A 22,098-nucleotide genomic window follows, 5' to 3' on the forward strand; every position below is an offset into this window, starting at 1 on the left:
TCCTCCAGTTGAACGAGGACAAGACAGAAGTCTTACTCTTTGGTCCCCCACATCACACCACTGCTATCACCCACAATCTCAACCATCTCTCCTCCTTCATCACACCACATGCAAAGAACTTGGGTGTTTTATTTGACACCGATTTAAGTTTTAACAGGCATGTAAATTTAGTTGTCAGGTCCAGTTTCTTTCAGCTCAGAACCATCTCAAAAATTAAGCATTTTCTATCCCGCTCTGACCTAGAAAGAGTCATTCATGCACTCATATCATCAAGACTGGATTATTGCAACTCTCTCCACTCAGGTATCAGTCAGACCACCATCTCTCGCCTTCAACTAGTCCAAAACGCTGCCGCCTGGTTATTAACACGATCAAAGAAGCGAGACCATATCACTCCCATTCTGGCATCATTACACTGGCTCCCTGTTCACTTCAGAATACACTTCAAAATTCTTTTGATCGTCTACAAATCCCTTCATGGCCTCGCCCCTTCATATATCTCCGAACTTCTTACCCCCTACACTACCACCAGAACCCTCAGATCCTCAGATCGTGGCATGTTGGCTGTGCCTCGCTCACAGAAAAAAAAGTCAGGGGACCGGGCCTTTTCTGCTGCAGCCCCTCGACTCTGGAACAGCCTGCCAGAAGCCATTAGAAAAGCCGACTCTGTTGAGGCTTTCAAGAAGCTCCTTAAGACCCATTTCTACGTTTTGGCTTTTAACTAGCACTTAATCTGTTTTTTATATAATGCTGACATTTAATAATTTGTATCATTTCCTTTGATTAATTGAAGTGTATCATGTTGTTGTGTTGTATTGATGTTGATTTATGCTGTGACCTGTTGACTGTGAAGCACTTTGGTGCAAATGCTTTTTGCTTTTAAAGGTGCTATATAAATAAATTAAACTTAAACTTAAACTTAGTTTTTATCATGGTCACCATAGTGACGATGGGAATGTCAGTTATTTTTCAAGTATTTTTCTTAACCCAGAATATTGAACTGAATTAAGATCTTGACCTGATGATGGTGCTAGAGGAAAAGTCAGGGGGTCACTGAATGTCAGGGGGTCACTGAATGTGTGTGCCACTTGTGATGGCAATCCATGAAAATCAAAACCAAAAATGCCAACCTCGTCGTGGCGCTGGAGGTAAAGTCGAGGTATCATCATAGTCAGTAGGATACATCATCTGGGCACCATGAATATACATACCAATCCATCCAATAGATGTGAGGATTTTTCACAGGTCACATGAGAATTTTGGCTTGTTGGCACTAGAGGAAAAGTCAGAGGAGCACTGAAGTCATTAGGATTCAAGATTGTCTGTACAAAATTTCCACTCAATCTATTCACGATATTTCAGCCTTGACCAAAGTGTCTGACCAACTGACCCCACGACTGATGTCACATTATTAATCAAATGTTGCTAAACTCTGGTGCATGTAAACACTTGACTTGATCACTTTTTTTCCCAGCTAAGCCTCGCCGACTTGAAATCAGTAAAATAAGTACAGACAAAAACACGAAGACAAACATTTCTCATGTGAAATAAGAAAATAAGTGTTCTGTCTTTAGCAGACAATCATGTAGGACCTGATGTCGCTGTACAAAGTTAATTGAGTAAATATGTTTTAGGGGCTTTCACATGTGACTGCCCTTGTTACTTGAATAATCTATCTACACGCTCACGCTCTGTTTTCTGAAATGTTGTGTTTTGTGAACTGTTGTGTTTTGACCTTCAGGGCCACCGTAGTGTCATTTGCTTGGTTGTTTGCATCACCTGCTACTTTGCACCTACCAACATTGGCCGCGTTTCCCAGATTTGATCATTCTTAAGGACTTAAGAAGGCTCTTAAGAAGGGTTCGGCTAAGAAGGGGCACTAAGATACGGGTGTTTCCCAGATGCGTTCTTAACTGCCTTCTTAGGAGAACCTTAAGATCAAGCCAAAGAAGCTTCTTAAGAAGCTCTTAGTGGGAGCTGTCCACCGCGCTGCTGCTGTGCTGAATCAATCGATGCCAGGCAAATCGATCACCCACCTCTTTATCAGCGCGTAAGTGTGTGTGCTGTCAGACCGGGCTGTCCAGGCAAAGAGATCCAACGGCCGTCGCATCTCCGCACGGAGCAGCTGGTCCTTTGCCTGGGCAGCCCGGTCTGACAGCACGTCCAGTGGAGAGAAGTGCTGACGCACGTCAGCATTAATGTAAACCGTCTGGCTTCGCGCACGGCGACGCTGATGGTTCGCAGCGAGAATGTGCTGTGCGTTTCTCACACGCGCGGACTTTGACAATGCATTTATATACTGTAGAGTAGCAGGTGAAGCCTCTCTGGATGAGCTTCAGCTGAGTTTAATACATCCGTTCCCTTGATATCTGTGAAATGCCACAGGGTTGTTGTTTTTTCATGTGTAGTACTATAAACTTACCGTACTATAAACTTAAATGTGTAATTCAATATAAAGTTTTTTTTCATCTACCATTTTCTTATTTTTTTAATGCGCCAGTGGTCCGCAGCTATGAGCGCATTTCAACACTGAGCATTGTTTTATTATTTCGCAAAGTGGAGGATATAAATTTCCCTGACGCGGCTTGATCACTGAGCATTTGGTCGCTAAGAAGGCTGTTAAGAGCGGGTCAGCTCGATCTTACACTTCCTTCTTAGTGAAAGATCTTCTTAAGCTAAGAGCGACTCTGGGAAACGCATCCTTCTTTCACAGCGCTCTTAAGAGCGCTCCTAAGAAGATCTTAGCACTTAAGAGCTTCTTAACGAATCTGGGAAACGCGGCCATTGACAATTCCTTTGCATGATATTGAATATTAATCAGACCACAGTTCAGAATAAAGCCCACCTAAAATGTATGTTTGTAAAATGGTATTCAAAAGTGCTTTTAAGATTCACACAGTTTCTCAAGATTATAATACAGAACTGATAGGAGCACTCATAGGGAATTGACTGGAAGGGAAAGTTCTGATCAGAAACTTTTCCCAGTGGTGCAACAGCCTGGTAAATAATTACTCAAATTGTGTGCAGCCAATAGTTTATGTAATCAGGATGATGTATGAAACTAGATTCAGTGAACCAAAGAGCACACACACTCCCTCCTTTAGTACGCGACACCAGCTTTTGGCCCATTAAAGGACTGGACTTTTGGACTTTGCTGTTTCTGTAAGAAGTGATCAAGACTCACTTGATACACTAGGTGTGGTAAAAATGCCTTTTCAGCTTTTATGCTGACATTTTAAGTACTTTATGGTTTTTGATTTATCCAGATACAATGGATGCTTAACTAGAAAATTAGCTGATTTATATCCTTTATAGTTCAATAAAACCAACAGATCATTGCAGTGCCTATTGATGGTATTCACTCCCTCTTGGATGTTTTAGAACAGAGGAAAAGTCAGGGGGTCACTGATGTGATTTCAATTCATCCTGAAGGGGACATGAATGTGTGTGCCACTTGTGATGGCAATCCCTCATAATCAAAACCAAAAATGTCAACCTCATTTGAGATTCAATGTTAGTTTCTTTGAGACTGGTTAAAAACAAAGTGATCTAATTTAAAGCAACATTATGTAGAAAGGAATTTTGTGCAGTTTGGCACCCCCACGGTTTCTGAGTGCGACACCACTGTTGTAAATCCCTGGTCAGTAACAGTTTGTCAGAGGTAATGTAGGTGCTAACTACAAACAAAACTCATTACGTAATAATGTTATGTGTTGAAAACGTGTATGTTGAAGTAAACATGTATGTGACGCTGTGATCCTGCCCTCTCACTGAAGTTACATAGTGCAGAAACAAGTGAGAGAGACACCATTCACCCTGTTACAAGACACTGTACCATCAACATGATATTGAAGCTGTTATTTTAAGGTCAAAAAGTTATATAATGCTGCCTTAATTATAAATACTGTATAAAACAAATACACTTCATGTCTGAGGTTGTCTTTAAGCTTGAAAATACTGGAAGCAATGAGCTGTTGGCATGGATTGGTAGATACTGCCAGTTGTATAAAGGTCTTGTCATAGATTTTTTCATTAGAATGGATTTTATGTAATGTTAAAACCCCATGTGAAATCACCAGAAATCTCTTCTTGCCAGAAAATCTGTGTTTTTTGACACTAATGCTGCTGGATCACGGATGAGTCACTCATAATATTAGTATTCGAGCCCCTCTATGACGACACCATTTTGTGGAAAATGATGCTGGGGTGAGTTTTTGTCGTTTTGTTAAAACATTATTATGGGGTACTTCCCCTTTGGAGCATGAATGTGTATTTTATGACATATATTTTTTATTTCAGTACAGATTATTTGTTATTTCCTGTAATATGTTCCTTTGCTACAGTATGTTAATTTGTCATAGTATGTTTTCCAACGGATGGAAACTAGCCTTTGGCTACATTCCGGCTTGCTTACATTATATTCCTGGTGAAGAAATGTTCGTTAGCATGCATTGTCCCTCCCAAATAAAAGAATAAATAAATTTATATTTAGCTTTTAAATATCTAAATGCTTGCTACAGCAATCTGTGTCATGCCATGTCATAAAATCCATTTGAATTGAAATCAAATTAAATATATCTTTTGTACAAAAGTGCAAATTCATTATAACATAGGAAAGCATTTCTGCATGCACAGACACACACACAAAAACACACACAAATGAATAAATATGAAAATGTAAACATTATATTTAGTAAAAGTCCTCGTACAGTGTTGATTTGGATTAATCATGTAAGTCAATTAGAAACATTTTGCCACCGCCTTGGCAACATTTCTTTACCAACATAAAATAACTCAATTAATTTACATTTCCTTTACATGGATACATTAAACAACTCATGATTGGTGGCATATGTGTATATGTACAGCTTTGCTCTGTTTTGTTCATCATTTACACTCCTGTCATCCTTATTCTGTTTATATTATTTCTCTAAATTCTTCATTCATACCAAATACATAATGTCCCTTAAAAGCATATAAAAACACTTTTGACACAGCAACATGCTCCAATGTTGCTGTGCAAAGGTAATGTAGTGTTGTAATTTGCAAAGTCAAGTATAGCAGATAAAAAATTCACCACAACACTTTCTTCTGATGGGAAAAAGAGTGACATCACTTGGCTCCTGGCCGCCGTCGTACACCTAACAGCCAGTAAATCGGTTGTTGGAGGTAGGTCATGGCCCAGTAATCCCAGATTAGATAATCGATGATCGATGTTGTTGCTTTATTGCTTCTTTCCTGTGTCAATCCGACTCCCCTGTCTGTGATTGGCAAGTTCAGTCATTGGGGAGGTTTCTGACTCCACCTGCAGCGCTGCCTCCACACTGTCTGTATACCTGAGGCCCTGCAGGTCAGCTGCTAGGAGGACCTCCAGAACAGAAGGCTAAAAGACAGAGACAGAGTTTGAGTGGAAGAGGGAAGAGCATACATTTTGTCATGCTGTGTTGTTAAGAATTGAATTTAGCCCCAAACATTTTATTTTGAAATTTAAAATGAACAAATGTATCATTCCTAAGGCCAATAGGTCGTACCTGCAATCTTGAAAAGACCAGTTGCACATCTCGCAGTTTGAACTGCCTCAGCAGGTCCCTGAGCTCACTGATCACAGAGTAATCTATGGCGCTGACATGGTGGCAATCCAGGACCACTGACCGCGGAGGAGACGCTGGGGGAGAGACGTTAGGAGGACAGTAAATGAGAGGAAAAACAGAAAGAGAGAAATCACCACACATTACTGTGTCCTGCAAGTGTCCTTGAAAGAAAGATAAGCATATCTTTACCCTGCAGAGCCTGAGTGTGTATGACGTGGCTGAGATACTCTGTGGCAGGAAAGCTGAGTCCACTGTCCAACTCCATCACCAGCACACCATGATCAGACAGCTGCACACAAAAAGCACATACACATATAAACCACCTGCTACTCTGGCACCATGAGACACCATGACTTTATTATGTTCAACAGACTGCAGCCTCAAACTTCCTCATCTTATCCAGGGAACCTAAAAAAGAACCGAGGGCCATTATGTCATGGAATCTTGCTTTGGTGCCAGACTGTGGTGACAGCTTTATTGAAGTCTATTTATATAATCTGCAACGACTCCTTGATTTATTGGCACAGTTCGTGCCTTGATATCGTTTGGGAAAGGCTCCTGTTAGCAGTTTAATTGCAGTCTCATTAACAATATTTGGTCATGATGTTATCAGCCCTGTCAATCATTTGAGGAAATAAAATCAGTCATTAACCTTCTCTCTGAAGTGTGTTCTTTCATTTTCTAGAGGCCTTTCTTCATCAGAAGTCATAAGACATAGATATGTTGGGTTTTGGTGTGTTTGCCTCAAAAACAAGCAAATGACTGTTGTACCTTTACAGATCACACAAGCAAAGTAACACTTGAGTGCTGGCAATGAAAGGCTACATATGTCTTTGTAGATTCTTCTTCAAAGTGTCACACTCACAATCCTGTGCAGATTATTATCGTACCTTTATCCGTGGTCTTGCAATGTTGTACAGAAGTATGGCTCCAGATACAGCTACACCTCCTAAGATGCCGTACTGCACCTGCCAGAAACTCATCAGGAATGTCACGAAAAAAGGCAGCAGGTCCAGTTCTGTGGAGGATACGTTATGTGAGCACGAGACCATATTTAAACAAACAGACACATGTGAAACACACTTCAGTGAAAACCTGAGCAGACACCTACTGCGTATCCTCCACATCTTAGCCACAACCTGGTAATCTACCATGGGAGCGACGGCACAGATGATAACAGCAGCCAGAGAAGCTTTGGGGATATAGTAGAAGGCCGGCATGAGGAACGCCAGGGAAAGCAATACTATCACACCTGCAAAAACAGAGAGAGAAGGTGAAATTAAGAGAAATTAGCCACATGCTGGGCTGCCTTAGTTGAAGAGTCACGTTGTCTTTGTTGTCATGTCTTTTGAAGCCAGTATTTATTGTTTCATTTAACACATACTGTATACCTCTGTCCTCTGTGACATAATATGTGATAACACAGACCACCACAAGAGGGCAGAAGAGATACAGTGAAGGTGTCAGGACTCACTGGTGACGATCCCTCCAGCTGGAGTGCAAACACCAGTCTGGGAGTTCACTGCTGTCCTGGATGTGAGGAGAAAACATGACACTGTAAATACTGTAAACATCTGAACCCTCACTCTCTCTCTCTCTCTCTCTCTCTCTCCCTCATAGACACACAGACAGACAGACAGACAGACACACACACACACACACACACACACACACACACAAACCTCCCAAAGCTGCCAGTGACAGGGTAGGCTGAAACAAAGGAGCCCATGATGTTGGTCACACCAATTGCCAGCAGTTCCTGGTTGGCATCGATTCTGTAGTCGTTCTGACTGGCTGAGGAGAAACAGGAAGTTCGAAGAAATCAGATGAAACACTCATTCTTTGGCTGCCTTGATTATCTAAAGCTTGGATTCTGTGTAGAAAACAGTCACACTAGCTGATCTGTGAGGCTGCAAAATGCTAACATGCTCACAATGACAATGCTGATGTTTAGCAGTTATAATGTGTACTATGTTAACAAGTGTTAGCATGCTAACACTTGTTAATTAGCACAAAACCAAAGTAGTTCTGAGGCTAATTGGGATGTCATTTGTTTTGCTGGTATTAGCAGTGGTGAAAAGAATATTGGAAATCTGTATTAGAGTACAAGTACAGTTAAATTACTGAAATATCACTCAATTACAAGTATTCCACTCAAACACTACTCAGAGCATTAGTTACTTTTTAACCATGTATGTTGAATGCACTATCAATGGCGGGCATTCAATCAAAGGGGTTTCTGTTCCTTCAGACTTAAAAAATTAGTTGTACTTGTACTATAAAAGTACAATTATTATTATTATTATTACTCCCACCTCAGGTATTTAGTTATAAACCAAAGTACCAAGTAGTACAAGTAGTAATGAAAAATGTGGTATAATGATGGCATAGAGGAAAAGTTATAGTCGATATCTGTGGAGATATTTTAGTCTGAACTAATGTGATGGACTGACCAACCAACAGGCTCTCTAGTGCTATGCCATGAGTGTGGATGAAACACTTACCAAAAGCTTTAGCAATAGCAATGCTCTCCAACAGACCCATGAAGGGAATCACAGCAAGCCCACCTCCAAAGCCCTGCACAATACACACACATACAAGACCGGTTAGTCAGCTGCTCTTCCTGCAAACTGGATAGAAATGAGGAAGTGAAAATTGCAACTAAAACATTTAGTGAAAAAATTCCCTGCCGTCTCCCTGTGGCTGGCAACGTCTCTCTGCTCCTTACCTCTACAATCTCTCCAAAAGAGACGACTGTGCCATTGGCTGTGGTGTCCGTGGTGGGTGGGGGCTCGAATGGCGGGAGCCCCGGGGAAGTTTTCCCAGTGATTGTAAACACGTGATGACCATAAGCATCCCAGGAAAATGCTATGAAGGATGCGGCCAGGACCACCAGAGAGTTACGCACTGACCAAGAGAGAAAAATGTACAGATTGGAGAAAAATGTATCTAAAAAAAGATTCATACACTGTTATTGGCATACATGTATGTGACACACACACACACACACACACACACACACACACACACACACACACACAGGTACTGACTGGTAGCAACAGTCCACACTAGTTTCCTGGCGACTCTGGAGCAGCTGGAGTAGGGAGCGTTGTCAGAGCCCAGACTCTCTTTCATAAAAAACAACATGACCAGCAGACCCAGACAAAGCAGACCCAGAACCACGTCACCTATCCTGGCTTCTGGGATCTTGTAGAAGGTGTAGTAAACCTCCAGGAAGAACTCCTGGGGAATTCCCTGAAGTCCAAGAATATTCTGCAAACAGGAAAAACAGGACTGGCATCAGCTGCAACCACTGACACTCAGAAGAGTCGCAAATCTGAACAAGAGGAGTTCTCTCCTGCTTTTAAGATAGAAACAGTAGCTACAAGATGGGTTTGCACAACCAAATGAACCACATCAGCAGCAGCTCAGAAGACTAAATCTTTCCTCATTATAGATTAAAACTGCTGAGGCAACAGTAGATAAAAACAAGAGGTTCTATTATGGAAACCCTAGCTCTAATTGCGGGACATCTATTGCATGTCTGTCAGCACTGGGAGAGGCAGCCCTCCTCTGTGGCTCTTCCATCTTTATCCCCCAGTTAAAAGATTTTCTTTTTTTTAAATCATTGGAAGTTTTTCCTCACTCGAAGCGAGGGTCTAAGGACAGATGATGCCGTTCACTACATAGATTGGCAATGTTTAGTTTAGTTTAGTTTATTAAGATCCCCATTAGCTTTTGCGAGGCAGCAGCTGTTCTTCCTGGGGTCTTTCATTTACATAAGTGACAAATACAAACCATCAACAAACAACACATACTTAATACATACACATACAAACAAAACATCCAAGACGAACACCTAACAGACATGTGACTGTGGGCTTTATAAATAAAATTGATTTGATTTGACAGTGTATACAGTGGTCACAGGTCACAGTGACAGAATAAACACAAATCCTTAAGGGTGTTATTTGTAGGTAGGTGCAAAAACATAGGGGGCAGCATATCATCAGAGTAAGCAGTGCTGTTAGCGAAGTAGCTCATGGCTCAGTTAGCCATGCAGCCAGTGGCTTTGGAGTTTGTCTGGACCGGGACCTCAGACCACGGCCGACAAGAGTACCAGATGCTAGACGAAATATCTACTAGAGACACCATTTTTAAGTCTATTAACTTTAAATGTGAAACTGGAGTCACTGTGTGTGTCTGTGTGTGTCTGTGTGTGTTTGTGCATGAGATTAAATCTCACCTTGACCTGGCCAAAGCCAATGGTTACTGCAGCAGCACAAGTGAAGCCTTTTATTACAGGGAAAGAGATGAAGTCCAGCAGGAAACCTGCAGAAGATGCAAAGTAATGAATGATTTACGAAGCCATAAAACGAACCTTGAACCAAAAAGGGACAGTGTGTTGAGATCCACAGATGCCACAAAATGTGTTTGTGGTTAGGCACGGAGTGTCATTGATGTGGTGGTAGGAAGTGGTTGTCCTGTTTCTTCACAGTCTCTGCAGTTCTGTCCCTAAACCTTTGCAATTTTCTAAATGACTCCCTCCCTCTCTTTCTCTTTTTTTAACAATTAGTTTAATTTTGTGATATTGCTATATCAGGTTTTGATACAGAGCACAACCTAAATCTTGATAATGCTAAAATGTCATTGCACATAGCTAAAAACAATGTCTAGTATTGTGAATAAAAACTAATTTTTATTTTGCTAAAAATGCCTTTTGTAAGTTCATCCACATCCACCCGATGTCACGAGTGTCGACTAAATTTAGAAACCCCCCAAAACTGGTGTCACAAGGTTTTCACATGACCTCAGCAGCCCTCCTCTCACCTAATCTCAGTAATGCCATTACTGCCTGGATGAGTCCACAGAGGAGGCTGAGCAGCACGGCTCGGTCTGGCTGCCCCCCCACCACGGAGAAACACAGGAGAGACATGATGGCCGTGGGACCCAGTGTCACATCCTTAGAGGTCCCTAGGAGGGTGTAGATGAACCCCCCCATGAATGCAGAGTAGAGTCCGTACTGTGGAGAGAAATGATTTTAGATTAAAAGAGAGCAACAACAAACAATTATTTGCGTTGCTGATTAAAGTCCTCCTCCGCTCAAATTTTTTTTTTCCGCTACGCCACTTGAATGTTTTACTGGTCAGAATGATGCACGTGTGGAGTTTATTTTTACATTCATCTGTCGAGAAAGAAGTGACAAAAACACAGAGCAGATGCACATTTCTAAATGACTAAATGGAGGATGAATCATAAAGATGAACCTTCACAGACACCCCAGCCAGGATTCACCTGCACAGGAAGACCGGCTACTTCAGCATAAGCCAGAGCCTGCGGGACAGTCGTCAGCCCGACTGTGAGGCCTGCGAGCAGGTCCATCTTAAGCCACTTCAGCTTGTATCCAGGCAGCCAGGAGAGGATGGGCAGCCAGGCCTTAAGGGTGCTGTAAGAGCAGCAGTCCTGGCCGGCAGCTGACATTCGTCCCAGAAGAGGCTGGTCCATTGCTCAAGAATTAGAGTTGAGGAAAGAGAACCTGGAGAGAAGGACGACAGCAACAAATGCACACTCATAAAGTGACTTTCTACATATTCAAATGTCTGCAAATGTGGGGAGATAAAACAATAAAGCAATTAAGTTTCCTCCTTTACTTTAAATGTCAGACATCAGCTTTTGGAAGGTGCTGCTTGGTTCCTCTGGCTTTGGTTCGCCTCCTCTTTCCCCACAGACCCAGTAGTCAGGGGAAGAAGACAAAGAAGTGCTCTGTGTGCAATCATGTGTCAGTTTGTCCGAGTGTTTTTCTGGACCGGTACACAGCACATCACAGAGAGTAGACAACATATCTTCTGACGCACGTTGTGATCTGTGTGTAAAAGAACAAAAAAAAAGTAATCAGTCAACTGACTTGCAACCTGTCAGGTCACATGTGATAACCACTTACGACACATCTGCTTTCAAGTTTAAGTTTTTAACACATGAGGACAGATATTCCATAAGTCCATAAGTCTTTCTGTCACCAGCTTTGTAGTCTTCATATTCATATGATGATCACATGATGACAGCGCAGCGATTTGCATACCTGGTTGTTTTACAACAGACATAACTTTTCTCCACAATCACCTACAAGCCATAAAACTCCCTCACTATGAAATATTCACCCACATGCTCACTCAGTATTATGTGAGTTAACAGCACCCTCAACTCACAGTGTGATAATTTTATCTCCCATTGTGTCCTATAATGTGTTTATGTCGTGTGGGCTGTAAAATCTTCTAACAATTGATTGAACGATTAGATTTTGCATTGACAAAGTGGAAGAATGTGAGTAAATAGCACAGGTGTGTGACTGTAACAAACAGAAGAGGAGAAGAGGATAACACAGAACAGAAAAACAACAGAGTAGAATAGAAAAGGAAGAATGACATTTTGTTTTTGTGCACGTGCACTTGCACTTGCACTTATATTTGAACCTCGATACTTTGGGGGAATTGTGTCTTGAGGCTTTCATGCCAATAAAGCCTTTGAATTTTAAAACAGAATTGAACTGAACACATTGGAAAAACATACAAAAGTTAAAAAAATTTAAAAAAAGTATAACAACACAAATATAATACAACAGACAAATATACAGCATACAATAGACAAAAACAGGCAAAAAACAACTTCAATGTAGAATAGAAAAGAGCAGAAAAACTACTCAATCTAACAAAAGAGAATAAAATAGCCTAGTAAAACAACACAACAGAATAGAGTAGGAAAAAGCGACACAATAAAATAAAATAGAAATAGAAAAATGAAATAAAAACTCTTACCCAACCCGGCTCCTTCTCCTTGCTCATTATTCAGCGGGTCAGCTGTGATTTGCAGGTCCTTCTCTGTCACACAACTTTTGTTCCTTTTGTTAAACCCACTTCCTAAAAATCTGTCATTTCGCTGATGAAGCGCGAGCCACCAGTTCCTGTTGTCTCTCCTCACGTGACGTCTGTCATGTGACAGCAGGGGGCGGAGCTTAAGTTGTTTGAGGAAGACGTCAAAATGCGTCCCAACACACCGCTGTCTCAACCAACTCGCCACTTTACATGTTGATTTTGACGACTGAATTTATTCAAATTATTGGAATAAATCGTTGTGACTCGTGTGAAATGTTTCAAAGCCAAACCAGCAGAGACTTTGAGACTTAGTAGGCTCAATTTTGGGGGGAAACAGTGAAGAGAGATAATCACCATCATGCTGCTTGAGTTGGTTTTTCTCATTTTGGCATCATGTTGCACCGCAGAGTCAAAGACAAGAAATGTCCTCCTGATAATTGGTGAGTGAATCTTTACACCTCCATACAGTGGTGAGCTGTGTCAGTTTTAAATGCCTTTTGAGCTCATTTGACAGTTTATTAGGTACACCCAGCTAAAGCTAATGCAGTCTGTTATTTAGCCTGCTGTCATTGATGTAAATATTGGGGGGACAGAATAACAGAAACACCTCTCTGTAAAATGCAGTGCAGTTCAGCAGAACTGTAAACAAGGCTGGCCCTTGGATTTTGGTGGCCCAAACACTCCCAGCTCCACCATCAAATCATACACACACACACACACACACACACACACACACACACACACACACACACAGAGAGAAACATACATAAAATAGAGATGGACAAATGAATAACCAACAAATGATGTGGAAGATCGTCCTGGTACAAGAGAGTTTGCTTGAAAATATTTTAATAACGCACAATAAAAAGACAGAATACATTAGATTATTATTATTCCTTAAATATAGGCTAGAGGACATTCCATACGTACAATACATGTGTCTTCCTGGGGTATTTATTAGTCACCCAACCAATGCAGTTTGATCCAAAGCAAGGCTAGCCTTCATAAACTATGAATAATGCTTGCAATCCTTACTTATTTTAGAATATCCAAGAAACCAACTAAAATGATTAATACATTATTTACTTCCTGCTTGTCAGGGTTTTATTTAACTGTAACTGTTTTATTCAAAATTCCTACAAAACATAGAAAAGTTAGTTCAATGTTGGTATAAGAAACCAATTTTTTAAAAATGTATTTTGTTGACCAGATTGTCAATGTGATATTTGAATGTGAGTTTATCATCTATCCAGATACCAAGGTATTCATAATTCTGTGACTCTCTCAGTATTGTTTCCTTTGCTCTGTCGAACAACATTACCTTAGTTTGATGAACATTCAATACAAGTCGGCAATACAACATTATATTACATCTTGAGGTACACCTTTGGTTATTTAAAAAGTCTGAACTAGTAGGTCCCAAGATTATATAAACAGTATGTTGAAGTTCCTGACAAATGTATATCATCTCACAATGTATTGTCATTTCACGCAAACCTGTTGGAGAGTTTTTAAGAATATGTAGTGTAAGAGCTAATAGGCGTGTGTTTTCCTTCTTGCAGCTGATGATGCCGGTTTTGAGACGGAGGTGTATAACAACTCTGTGGTCCACACCCCCCACCTGCGCTCTCTGGCCAAACGTAGTCTGGTGTTCAGCAACGCCTTCACCTCTGTCAGCAGCTGCTCTCCCAGCCGCTCCACCATCCTCACCGGCCTGCCGCAGGTAAAGACACACACACACACACACACACACACACACACACACACACCTATGGATGCTTTTCATTTGCGCATGCAGTTACAATATTAAGGTCTGTTTGATGTGTTGTCAGCACCAGAACGGCATGTACGGGCTTCATCAGGGTGTTCACCACTTCAACTCGTTTGACGGAGTCCAAAGTCTGCCGCTGCTCCTCAGCAAAGCCAACGTACACACAGGTTAGTAACAAAGTGACCAGTTTAATTCAAGTGTACTTTCACACACACTCTTGCTTTTTATCACCATTTCTCCCCCACTCTCTTCATTTTTTTTTACTCTCTCAGGTATTATTGGGAAGAAGCACGTTGGTCCTGGACCTGTGTATCCTTTTGATTATGCCTACACAGAGGAGACCAACTCTGTCCTCCAGGTGGGGAGGAACATCACCCGCATCAAACTCCTGGTCCGCAAGTTTTTCCAGACCCATAAAGAGGAAGTGTTTGAACGAAGGGGTAAGACAGAAGAGAATAAAGAGAATATAAAAGACGAAGAGAGACCGTTTTTCCTTTATGTCGCCTTCCACGACACCCACCGATGTGGACACTCGCAGCCCCAGTATGGAGCGTTCTGTGAGAAGTTTGGGAATGGTGAAATGGGGATGGGTAGAATACCTGACTGGACACCCGAATATTACACACCAGAACAAGTGAAGGTCAGTACTAAAAGATATGCAGGCTCAAAAGTTTGATCCATGAATCAAATCACAGAGCTCCTAACACTCAATACTATGGTCTGCCCTCATCTCGTGTACTTCAGGTTCCTCCTTTTGTGCCGGACACGCCTGCGGCACGAGCCGACTTGGCTGCACAGTACACCACAGTTAGCAGGCTGGACCAAGGTATGTCTCAACACCTACACATGCTATAAATAAGGAGGATGAAGAGAGGCCATTCATGTTAGATTCAAGTTATGATGGTGCAAATCTCCTCTGCAGGTATCGGTTTGGTTCTTCAGGAGCTCAGGGAAGCTGGTTATGAGAATGACACTCTGGTCCTCTACAGCTCCGATAACGGCATCCCCTTCCCCAACGGCAGAACCAACCTGTACCGCTCCGGGACAGCAGAGCCCATGCTGGTGTCCTCTCCGGAGCACAGGGAGCGATGGGGAGACACCAGCCAGGCCTACGTCAGCCTGCTGGGTAAGAGACAGGTGGCAGCTGGGGTGGAGCCGGATCCTGTTTCTAATAGATAAATGATGTGGTATTGGATAGATACATAGACTTAGATCAGAACAGCTGTCACTGCAAGTGGAACTTTTTTTTTTAATATATAGACTGTAACGTCTAGCAACCACTCACTGAGAGCACAGTGTCTATTGCAGGTTAGGTTCTAGTTTAGTGCTTACACCAGCAGCTCCCAAGTGACAACATAAAATGACGCAATATCTGCTATCTGCCATACTACAGTATAATATGTACTCCTGTCTGACCCCTCATCACATGTTACTGCGTCAGTGAGTAATGAGTTATGAGCAGGTCAACCACAGAGTGATGTTTCTCATTCTCAGATAGTTTGAACCCAGTTATATTAATAGGCTAAAAAAGTTAAAAGAAAAGTCAAACATCTAAAAGAATTTCATGTCACAGTGATACTTTTTCTTTTTCTTCTTTACTTTATCATCTTCTGACTGCCTAGATTTATCTTGAGCCCCCTCAAACCAAGGAACCTGAAAAAGAAGGAAGGGTCATTACGTTACTGAATCTTGCTTCGGTGCCAGGCTGTAGTGACAGCAGTATTGAAGTCTATGGGTGATGGATGGAGAAACGCATTGAAACCAACATATTTACGTTGTATAATTTCTGATAAAGAAAAGCCTCTAGAAACTGAAGGGACACACTGCAGAGAGTAGGTTAATAACTGTTTTTTGTTTTGTTTTGTTTTGTTTTTTTATCAACATGTTGTTTGTCCCTCAATTTCCTCTAGGAAAGGCTCCTGTTCACAGTGTAATTACAGTCTCAGTCTCCCAGCAATATTTGGTCTGACCTGCCCCGTTTGATCACAATACTGTCAGCCCTGTCAATCATTTAGGGAAAAAATAGTGTTAACCTATTCCCTGAAGTGTGTTCTTTCATTTTATGGAGGCGTTTCTTCATCAGAAGTCATACAACCTAGATAGGTAGGGCTTCAGTGTGTTTCACCATGCGTCTCTCATAGACTTCAATACAACTGTAACCACAGTTTGGCCGCAATGGAAGATTTGATGACGTAATGACCCTTTTTCTTTAGGTTCCCTGCCTCAGTCAGTGTGTTTCTTTTGATGTGCCCAATCAGCCACAAGAGGGAGACTTAAGAATGATACATATGCATCAGATCCATAAAATAAACTGAATATGATCCATAAATGCAAGTATGAAAATAACATCAATTAAACAATAGTAACAACAAATGGTAGAAACAGTTGTGATACACTGTAAATGTCTGCAGAAGATAATGTGCGGTAAACCATGGCAAGTATTTAAGCAGCTAACTATAAAGTAATAAAGTTACTGATTACCTGTTAACATTTACATTAACATTTAGGGCATTTAGCAGACGCTTTTGTCCAAAGTGACTTACAATAAGTACATTTGTCACAAGAAAGAAACCACAACATATCACCATGGATAAAGTAGAAAAGAAAAGATAGAAACAATTTTCAAGCCCTCATCTGAGCAAAGTAGGTGCTATTTATCAAGGATTGTAAAGAATGTAAAGAATGTAGTCGGTAAACTAATCCAAGTATCACAATAGTAAAGTAATGTAACTGGATTACCCCAGTACCACACAAATGCAAAAGAGAAAAGAGAAAAGAAATATCAATAGGAAAGTTTAATCTTAATAACGAGTATGTATTCTGTAAGAATTTGCATATGTGTATTTCACTTACGAACAGAGTGATGTTGTGTGTGCACATGTGCATAGTTACAGACTAGTACTGTATATCATTCTCTATTTTGAAATTGTAGTCCTGTCAGTAATCCCGTTTTACTGAATGTATCTTTACTCTAATTATCTTTTTTCAGTAACCTCACCAGAAAAGTTGCTGTTTTTTGTATGTATGTATTATGTATTTAGTTACTCCCCGAGCCTGATTATTACTGTATAAGTAATAACATTAAATTGGAATTTAAGGTTTTGCCTCAGATGAGCTGGTTGCTTGTTTTCTCACTGTCTTTTCTCTCCTTTTCTCTTCATCTCCCTCTCTTTTTCCGGCAGACATTACTCCCACCATCCTGGACTGGTTCTCTGTTCCCTACCCATCCTACAGCCTCCCCGGCAGCCCCACCACCCCGGTCCACCTCACCGGTCGCTCCTTACTGCCTGCTCTAGTCACGGAGCCCAGCAGCTGGCACACCGTGTACGCCAGCCAGTCCCTCCATGAGGTCTGTGAGCACCACTGCTTTCAGACAGGACGTCATCGCCACTGACTGTCGGAAACAGACCCTGACTGCTGTTCTGTCATTTTGATTGCAGATAACCATGTACTACCCAACCCGCTCTGTCCACCAGGGGGCGTACCACCTCCTCCACAACCTACACTACCGCATGCCCTTCCCCATCGACCAGGACCTGTATGTGTCACCGACCTTCCAGGACCTGCTGAACCGCACCCGGCTGAGTGAGCCCACACACTGGTTCAAAAGCCTGCAGCAGTATTACTACAGAGAGCGCTGGGAGCTGTACGACTCCAGGTCTGTCCTAGTGTTCTCCATGTGATCAGCTCAGGAGGAGAAACATGTTCAGAAATAAATATCAGTCAGTTAAAAGGACATTTAGAACACAATACTTTCTTATTCAGTGGTTTTTCTTTATTTTTATTATTTTCAACAATGTAGATTAATACTGAAGACATCAAAACTATGAAGGAACACATATGGAATTATGCAGTAAACAAAAAAGTGTTAAACAAACCAGAATATGTTTTTTTAATATTCTTCAAAGTAGCCACCTTTTCCTTTGATGACAGCTTTGCACACACTTGGCATTCTCTCAATCAGATTCATGAGGTAGTCTTATATAGTGATATGGACTGGTAGTGTACATATATGTATATTTGTATATATACATGTGTGTGTATATATATGTATGTGTGTGTGTATGTGTGTGTGTGTGTGTGTGTTTATATATATATATAAGCAATAATAGGACTAATTGGAACTAATTGCAGATTTTGTGTTTAAATTATGAATTATCTTTGAGAAGCCAGTAACGCTTTATATTAAAGTCTTTGCAATAAGCATGAGTTAACAAGTAATATGGTCCTTTTTAAAATATGTTATTAACATATTGTAACATATGTGTTCATAAGACTATATGCAGCTAAGTGTTAATAATAGCTCCATAAACATGTTTATTGTTAAATTAAAAGACATTTATAGGCACCTACAAGAAACTGTCAACTACAGTTTCTTCTTGGTTTATCTTATCATTTATTAACAGTTGATGAAGCTTTTTGCAAACACTGGATCTAAAGCAACATCAATTGAATTGTAATAATAGAATAATAACAATATATATTATTAATATATAATCACAATATAAGAAATGAACGCATAATAAAAGATGTATTAATCTTTACAAAGACAATGACATCATAGGTAAGTTAATTACTCTAAACTCAATAAATGTATTTGCAATGCTATTGTCAACACATAAGAAACACAAAATAAAGCTTTGATTAATGTTCTTAAGTGTCTACAAAGTATTATGAATGTGTTATCATCTAACAATAAACATGTTTATGATTGTATTATTAACATTTATATAGTTTTAGTTAAATTACTTAACTAACTAATTAGCATAAAGAGCGACCTGTAGCCTAATTTAATGCATCGAAAATGAAGGTTAGTGACAATTATAAATATATTTTACTTCTTTGAGTGGTATGATTAAATTAATGTTGAACATATCCTTTGTTTGAAATCATTCCTGGAGGTCAGCCACCAACAACAGACTCTTTTGAAACCTAAAAACACACTTTTGTGTGTCTATAATTGGTGCATGTGCCCCCCGTCCCCCCTGGGATTCACGCCTATGAACATGGAGACTTCAGTAATTGTAAAATCTTTGCAGTGGCCCTGAGACTGTTTTCTGATGTTTAAATTTGAACAACGCAGGTCGGACCTTCTGGAAACAAGGAACCTGGTGTCAGACCCGTCCTACAGCACCGTGCTGGAGAGCCTGAGGCAGAGTCTGCAGAAGTGGCAGTGGGAGACAGGGGACCCCTGGGTCTGTGGACCTGACTACGTCCTGGAGGACAAACTAGAGCCGCACTGCAGACCACTCTACAATGGACTCTGATGGACTGTAATGGTACTTTTACTCATCTTGATTGACATGATGTCCCCATACATGATTCCTCTTGTAATATGAATTAAATGTACTGTATTTGTATTTTATTTTTGTATGTCCTTGCTGCTTTTAGTGCTCAAAAAATAAACTCAACATGAATTAACTTAATTCCTATCATTGTTTTCAGTGTTGTATTGTTCTTCTTTATGTTACCAGATAATTTCATCATCCAGGTCAGTGGTCCTTCTTATCTGTTTCTATACATTTAAGGTACATCTTCCCATCATCCAGACCTCCTCATAACCCTGTTTCATAGAGAGGCAACATGATTACACACTCGCTGTTTCTGTAATTATTTAATTGAAACAAATGTAGAAACGTATCCATCTTTGTTGTAGGCTCCATCACAGTTGTTCTCCTGCTGATCTGTTGATTACACGATGGTGGAGTTCATGACGCATGACTGGGGAGGTCGGCAAATCAATCTGGAAAGGGGTTTTTATTGATTCCTCAGAGCTCCAATTTGATGTGATTCGCAGTCAGTCCATGTAGAAAGCTTTTGGAACAATTTGGATCAGTCGATTATTCACTTATGTTCATTGATCTGCTCATTTGTTTTTTCTTTCACTCCTAATCTGTCCATTTTCACTCATGTTGAAGTCTTTTTGAAGTCTTTTTGAAGTCAGGCACACTGATTCAGTGCAGTGGATAAGCACTGACCTGATTTCATGGCTTTTATTCGTGAATCTAAATCTGTTTAATTTAACTGACTTTTCTGTGTCAAAGTAGGAGTTATTCTTTTTAGACGTTTTAATACATTCAGGATTTTTAAAATCTAAATGTCTAATTAGTGAAGCACAAAAGCACATCCTCATTAACTTATAATCTATCTTGACATCTCTGAGTTTTGACCATTTATGTCATCCTGGTCCACTGATGTTAATCCATTTTACTTTTACAAGCGTCAGAGAAGAGATGACGTCCCTATACATCACCAACCCCCTCATACTCTATACCACACACACACACACACACACACACACCGGATGATCATCCACCCACCTCAATTTTGATTTGACGAACGTCCTGGGTCACGATAACGTCGCCCCAGTCAGCCTATATAAGCAGCAGAAAGTTTGCCAAACACCGAGCAAAACATAAAGTCGGCCTCTGACCAAGAACAGACGAGAAACGCGCCGTTTGTCCTCTGCGTAAAGAAAGTGCCAAGCCGGGTCCAGACATGGAGAGGTCAGTCAGGTTTGCCGTGGTGTGCGTCGCCGTCTCTCTGCTCGTCTCCTGCCATCCAGTCGAAGCCTGGTACAAGCAGTCGACCGGGCCCAGTTACTACTCGGTGGGTCGTGCCTCCGGTTTGCTGTCCGGCATCAGGAGGTCGCCGTACGTCCGGAGGTCCGAGTCCGAAGAGACGCTGTTGGACAGCGGGGAGACAGCTGGTAACAGCGTGATTCCAGAGACTAACAAGCAGATCTCCATCCTCAAAAGCATGGTGAGTAGAGTTCATATACTACAAACTTTATTCATGTTTGAGGGAGTTATTTTTTTTGTAAATTAACTGACGATAAAATGAAGAAGAAACGAGCGTAAATATGTTTTCCTTTCAGCACCATAACAAACACATTTATAACGATACCTCAGCATTACAAGGACATATTTCAAGTAAACAAACCTTAGTCAGAGATCAGACTCTACTTCTGTTTTGGTCTCATGAAGGCAGTTGAGATCAAAATGATTGTAAAAGTTGAACAAGTCGTGCGTAAAGGCGCAAAACCATGAGCGCTGCAGGTCAAAGCGCAGCCGGTAGCGTTAAACGACGGTGACGGACGGTCATTAAAAAGTTAACAGAATAAATAATCATCTACAGAAAACATCTGAACAAATATAGAAACAGATGAAAATGTGTGATTTGTCTAATTAGCGGCATCCTGCTATTATTACTGCAAAACGAATAGTCGTAATAATCTGGCCATTAATTTAAAAGATACATTCAATAGTTTGATGAGATTTCTGAAAAGATGAGCAGAATAATTCAAAGTTTCAACCGTTAACTTTAAATGCTGTCATCGTTTAGGCCATCTGCGTCAAGGACATCTCTCCAAACCTGAAGAGCTGCGAGCTGCTGCGGGACGGGACGGGCACCTTCCAGTGCAAGGCGGACGTCTTCCTCACCCTGGACTCCCTGGACTGCCTGTCCGCGTGAGTCCCGGTCGGACCGGCAGAGACAGTCCTGGTCCTCCAACCGAGACCCGGCAGCGCTTCTCTGGAAACGAAGAATCAAGGAATGAATGTGTGAGGAAAACATGATCACTGTCGATGATGGACCGCTGCAGACTCTGAATGTTATTTTTATTTAAAAACACAAACATTGTTCAGTGTTTTTGCTTTGGTTATGTATAAAAAAACAAGTCAGTTTGAGAGATGTTAGTTGATATTCTTTCACTCTTAACTGTTTAACCCTGACATGTACTAACGTGTATTAAATGTCCAGAAAGTTGACTGCAGAGCAGATTTCCTGTAAAGTACTTTTATTTATTTTATCTATTAAAATGAACAAACACTGGGAACCTGTTGTGTGGCATAAATTTGTCTGAAAA

The 22,098-nt window shown here is 40.9% G+C and overlaps 3 protein-coding genes across 3 annotated transcripts; 2 read left to right on the plus strand and 1 right to left on the minus strand.

Moving 5' to 3' along the window:
* Positions 1-4,664: 4,664 nt before the first annotated feature.
* On the minus strand, positions 4,665-12,527 carry slc26a11 (solute carrier family 26 member 11). Its single transcript, XM_084373475.1, has 15 exons — positions 12,404-12,527; positions 11,243-11,454; positions 10,887-11,127; positions 10,422-10,614; positions 9,838-9,923; positions 8,642-8,864; positions 8,320-8,498; positions 8,096-8,168; positions 7,274-7,385; positions 7,066-7,121; positions 6,703-6,843; positions 6,482-6,609; positions 5,781-5,880; positions 5,532-5,665; positions 4,665-5,383 (listed from the first exon to the last, which is right to left on the minus strand). Exons 3-15 carry the CDS (start codon positions 11,094-11,096, stop codon positions 5,225-5,227), a joined length of 1,794 nt encoding a protein of 597 aa, XP_084229601.1. The 5' UTR covers positions 11,097-11,127; positions 11,243-11,454; positions 12,404-12,527; the 3' UTR covers positions 4,665-5,224.
* Positions 12,528-12,619: 92 nt separating this feature from the next.
* On the plus strand, positions 12,620-19,677 carry sgsh (N-sulfoglucosamine sulfohydrolase (sulfamidase)). Its single transcript, XM_084370102.1, has 9 exons — positions 12,620-12,900; positions 14,023-14,183; positions 14,293-14,398; positions 14,504-14,871; positions 14,976-15,057; positions 15,154-15,357; positions 17,414-17,580; positions 17,672-17,889; positions 19,315-19,677. The coding sequence occupies exons 1-9, from the start codon at positions 12,819-12,821 to the stop codon at positions 19,496-19,498; spliced, it is 1,572 nt and encodes a 523-aa protein (XP_084226228.1). The 5' UTR covers positions 12,620-12,818; the 3' UTR covers positions 19,499-19,677.
* A 943-nt stretch (positions 19,678-20,620) lies between these two features.
* npb (neuropeptide B) lies at positions 20,621-22,068 on the plus strand. The gene is made up of 2 exons (XM_084344635.1): positions 20,621-20,993; positions 21,576-22,068. The coding sequence occupies exons 1-2, from the start codon at positions 20,730-20,732 to the stop codon at positions 21,702-21,704; spliced, it is 393 nt and encodes a 130-aa protein (XP_084200761.1). The 5' UTR covers positions 20,621-20,729; the 3' UTR covers positions 21,705-22,068.
* Positions 22,069-22,098: the final 30 nt, after the last annotated feature.

This window comes from Pagrus pagrus (assembly GCF_965226575.1).
Source record: "Pagrus pagrus genome assembly, chromosome: 2".
In the NCBI taxonomy this organism is placed as follows: Eukaryota; Metazoa; Chordata; class Actinopteri; order Spariformes; family Sparidae; genus Pagrus; species Pagrus pagrus.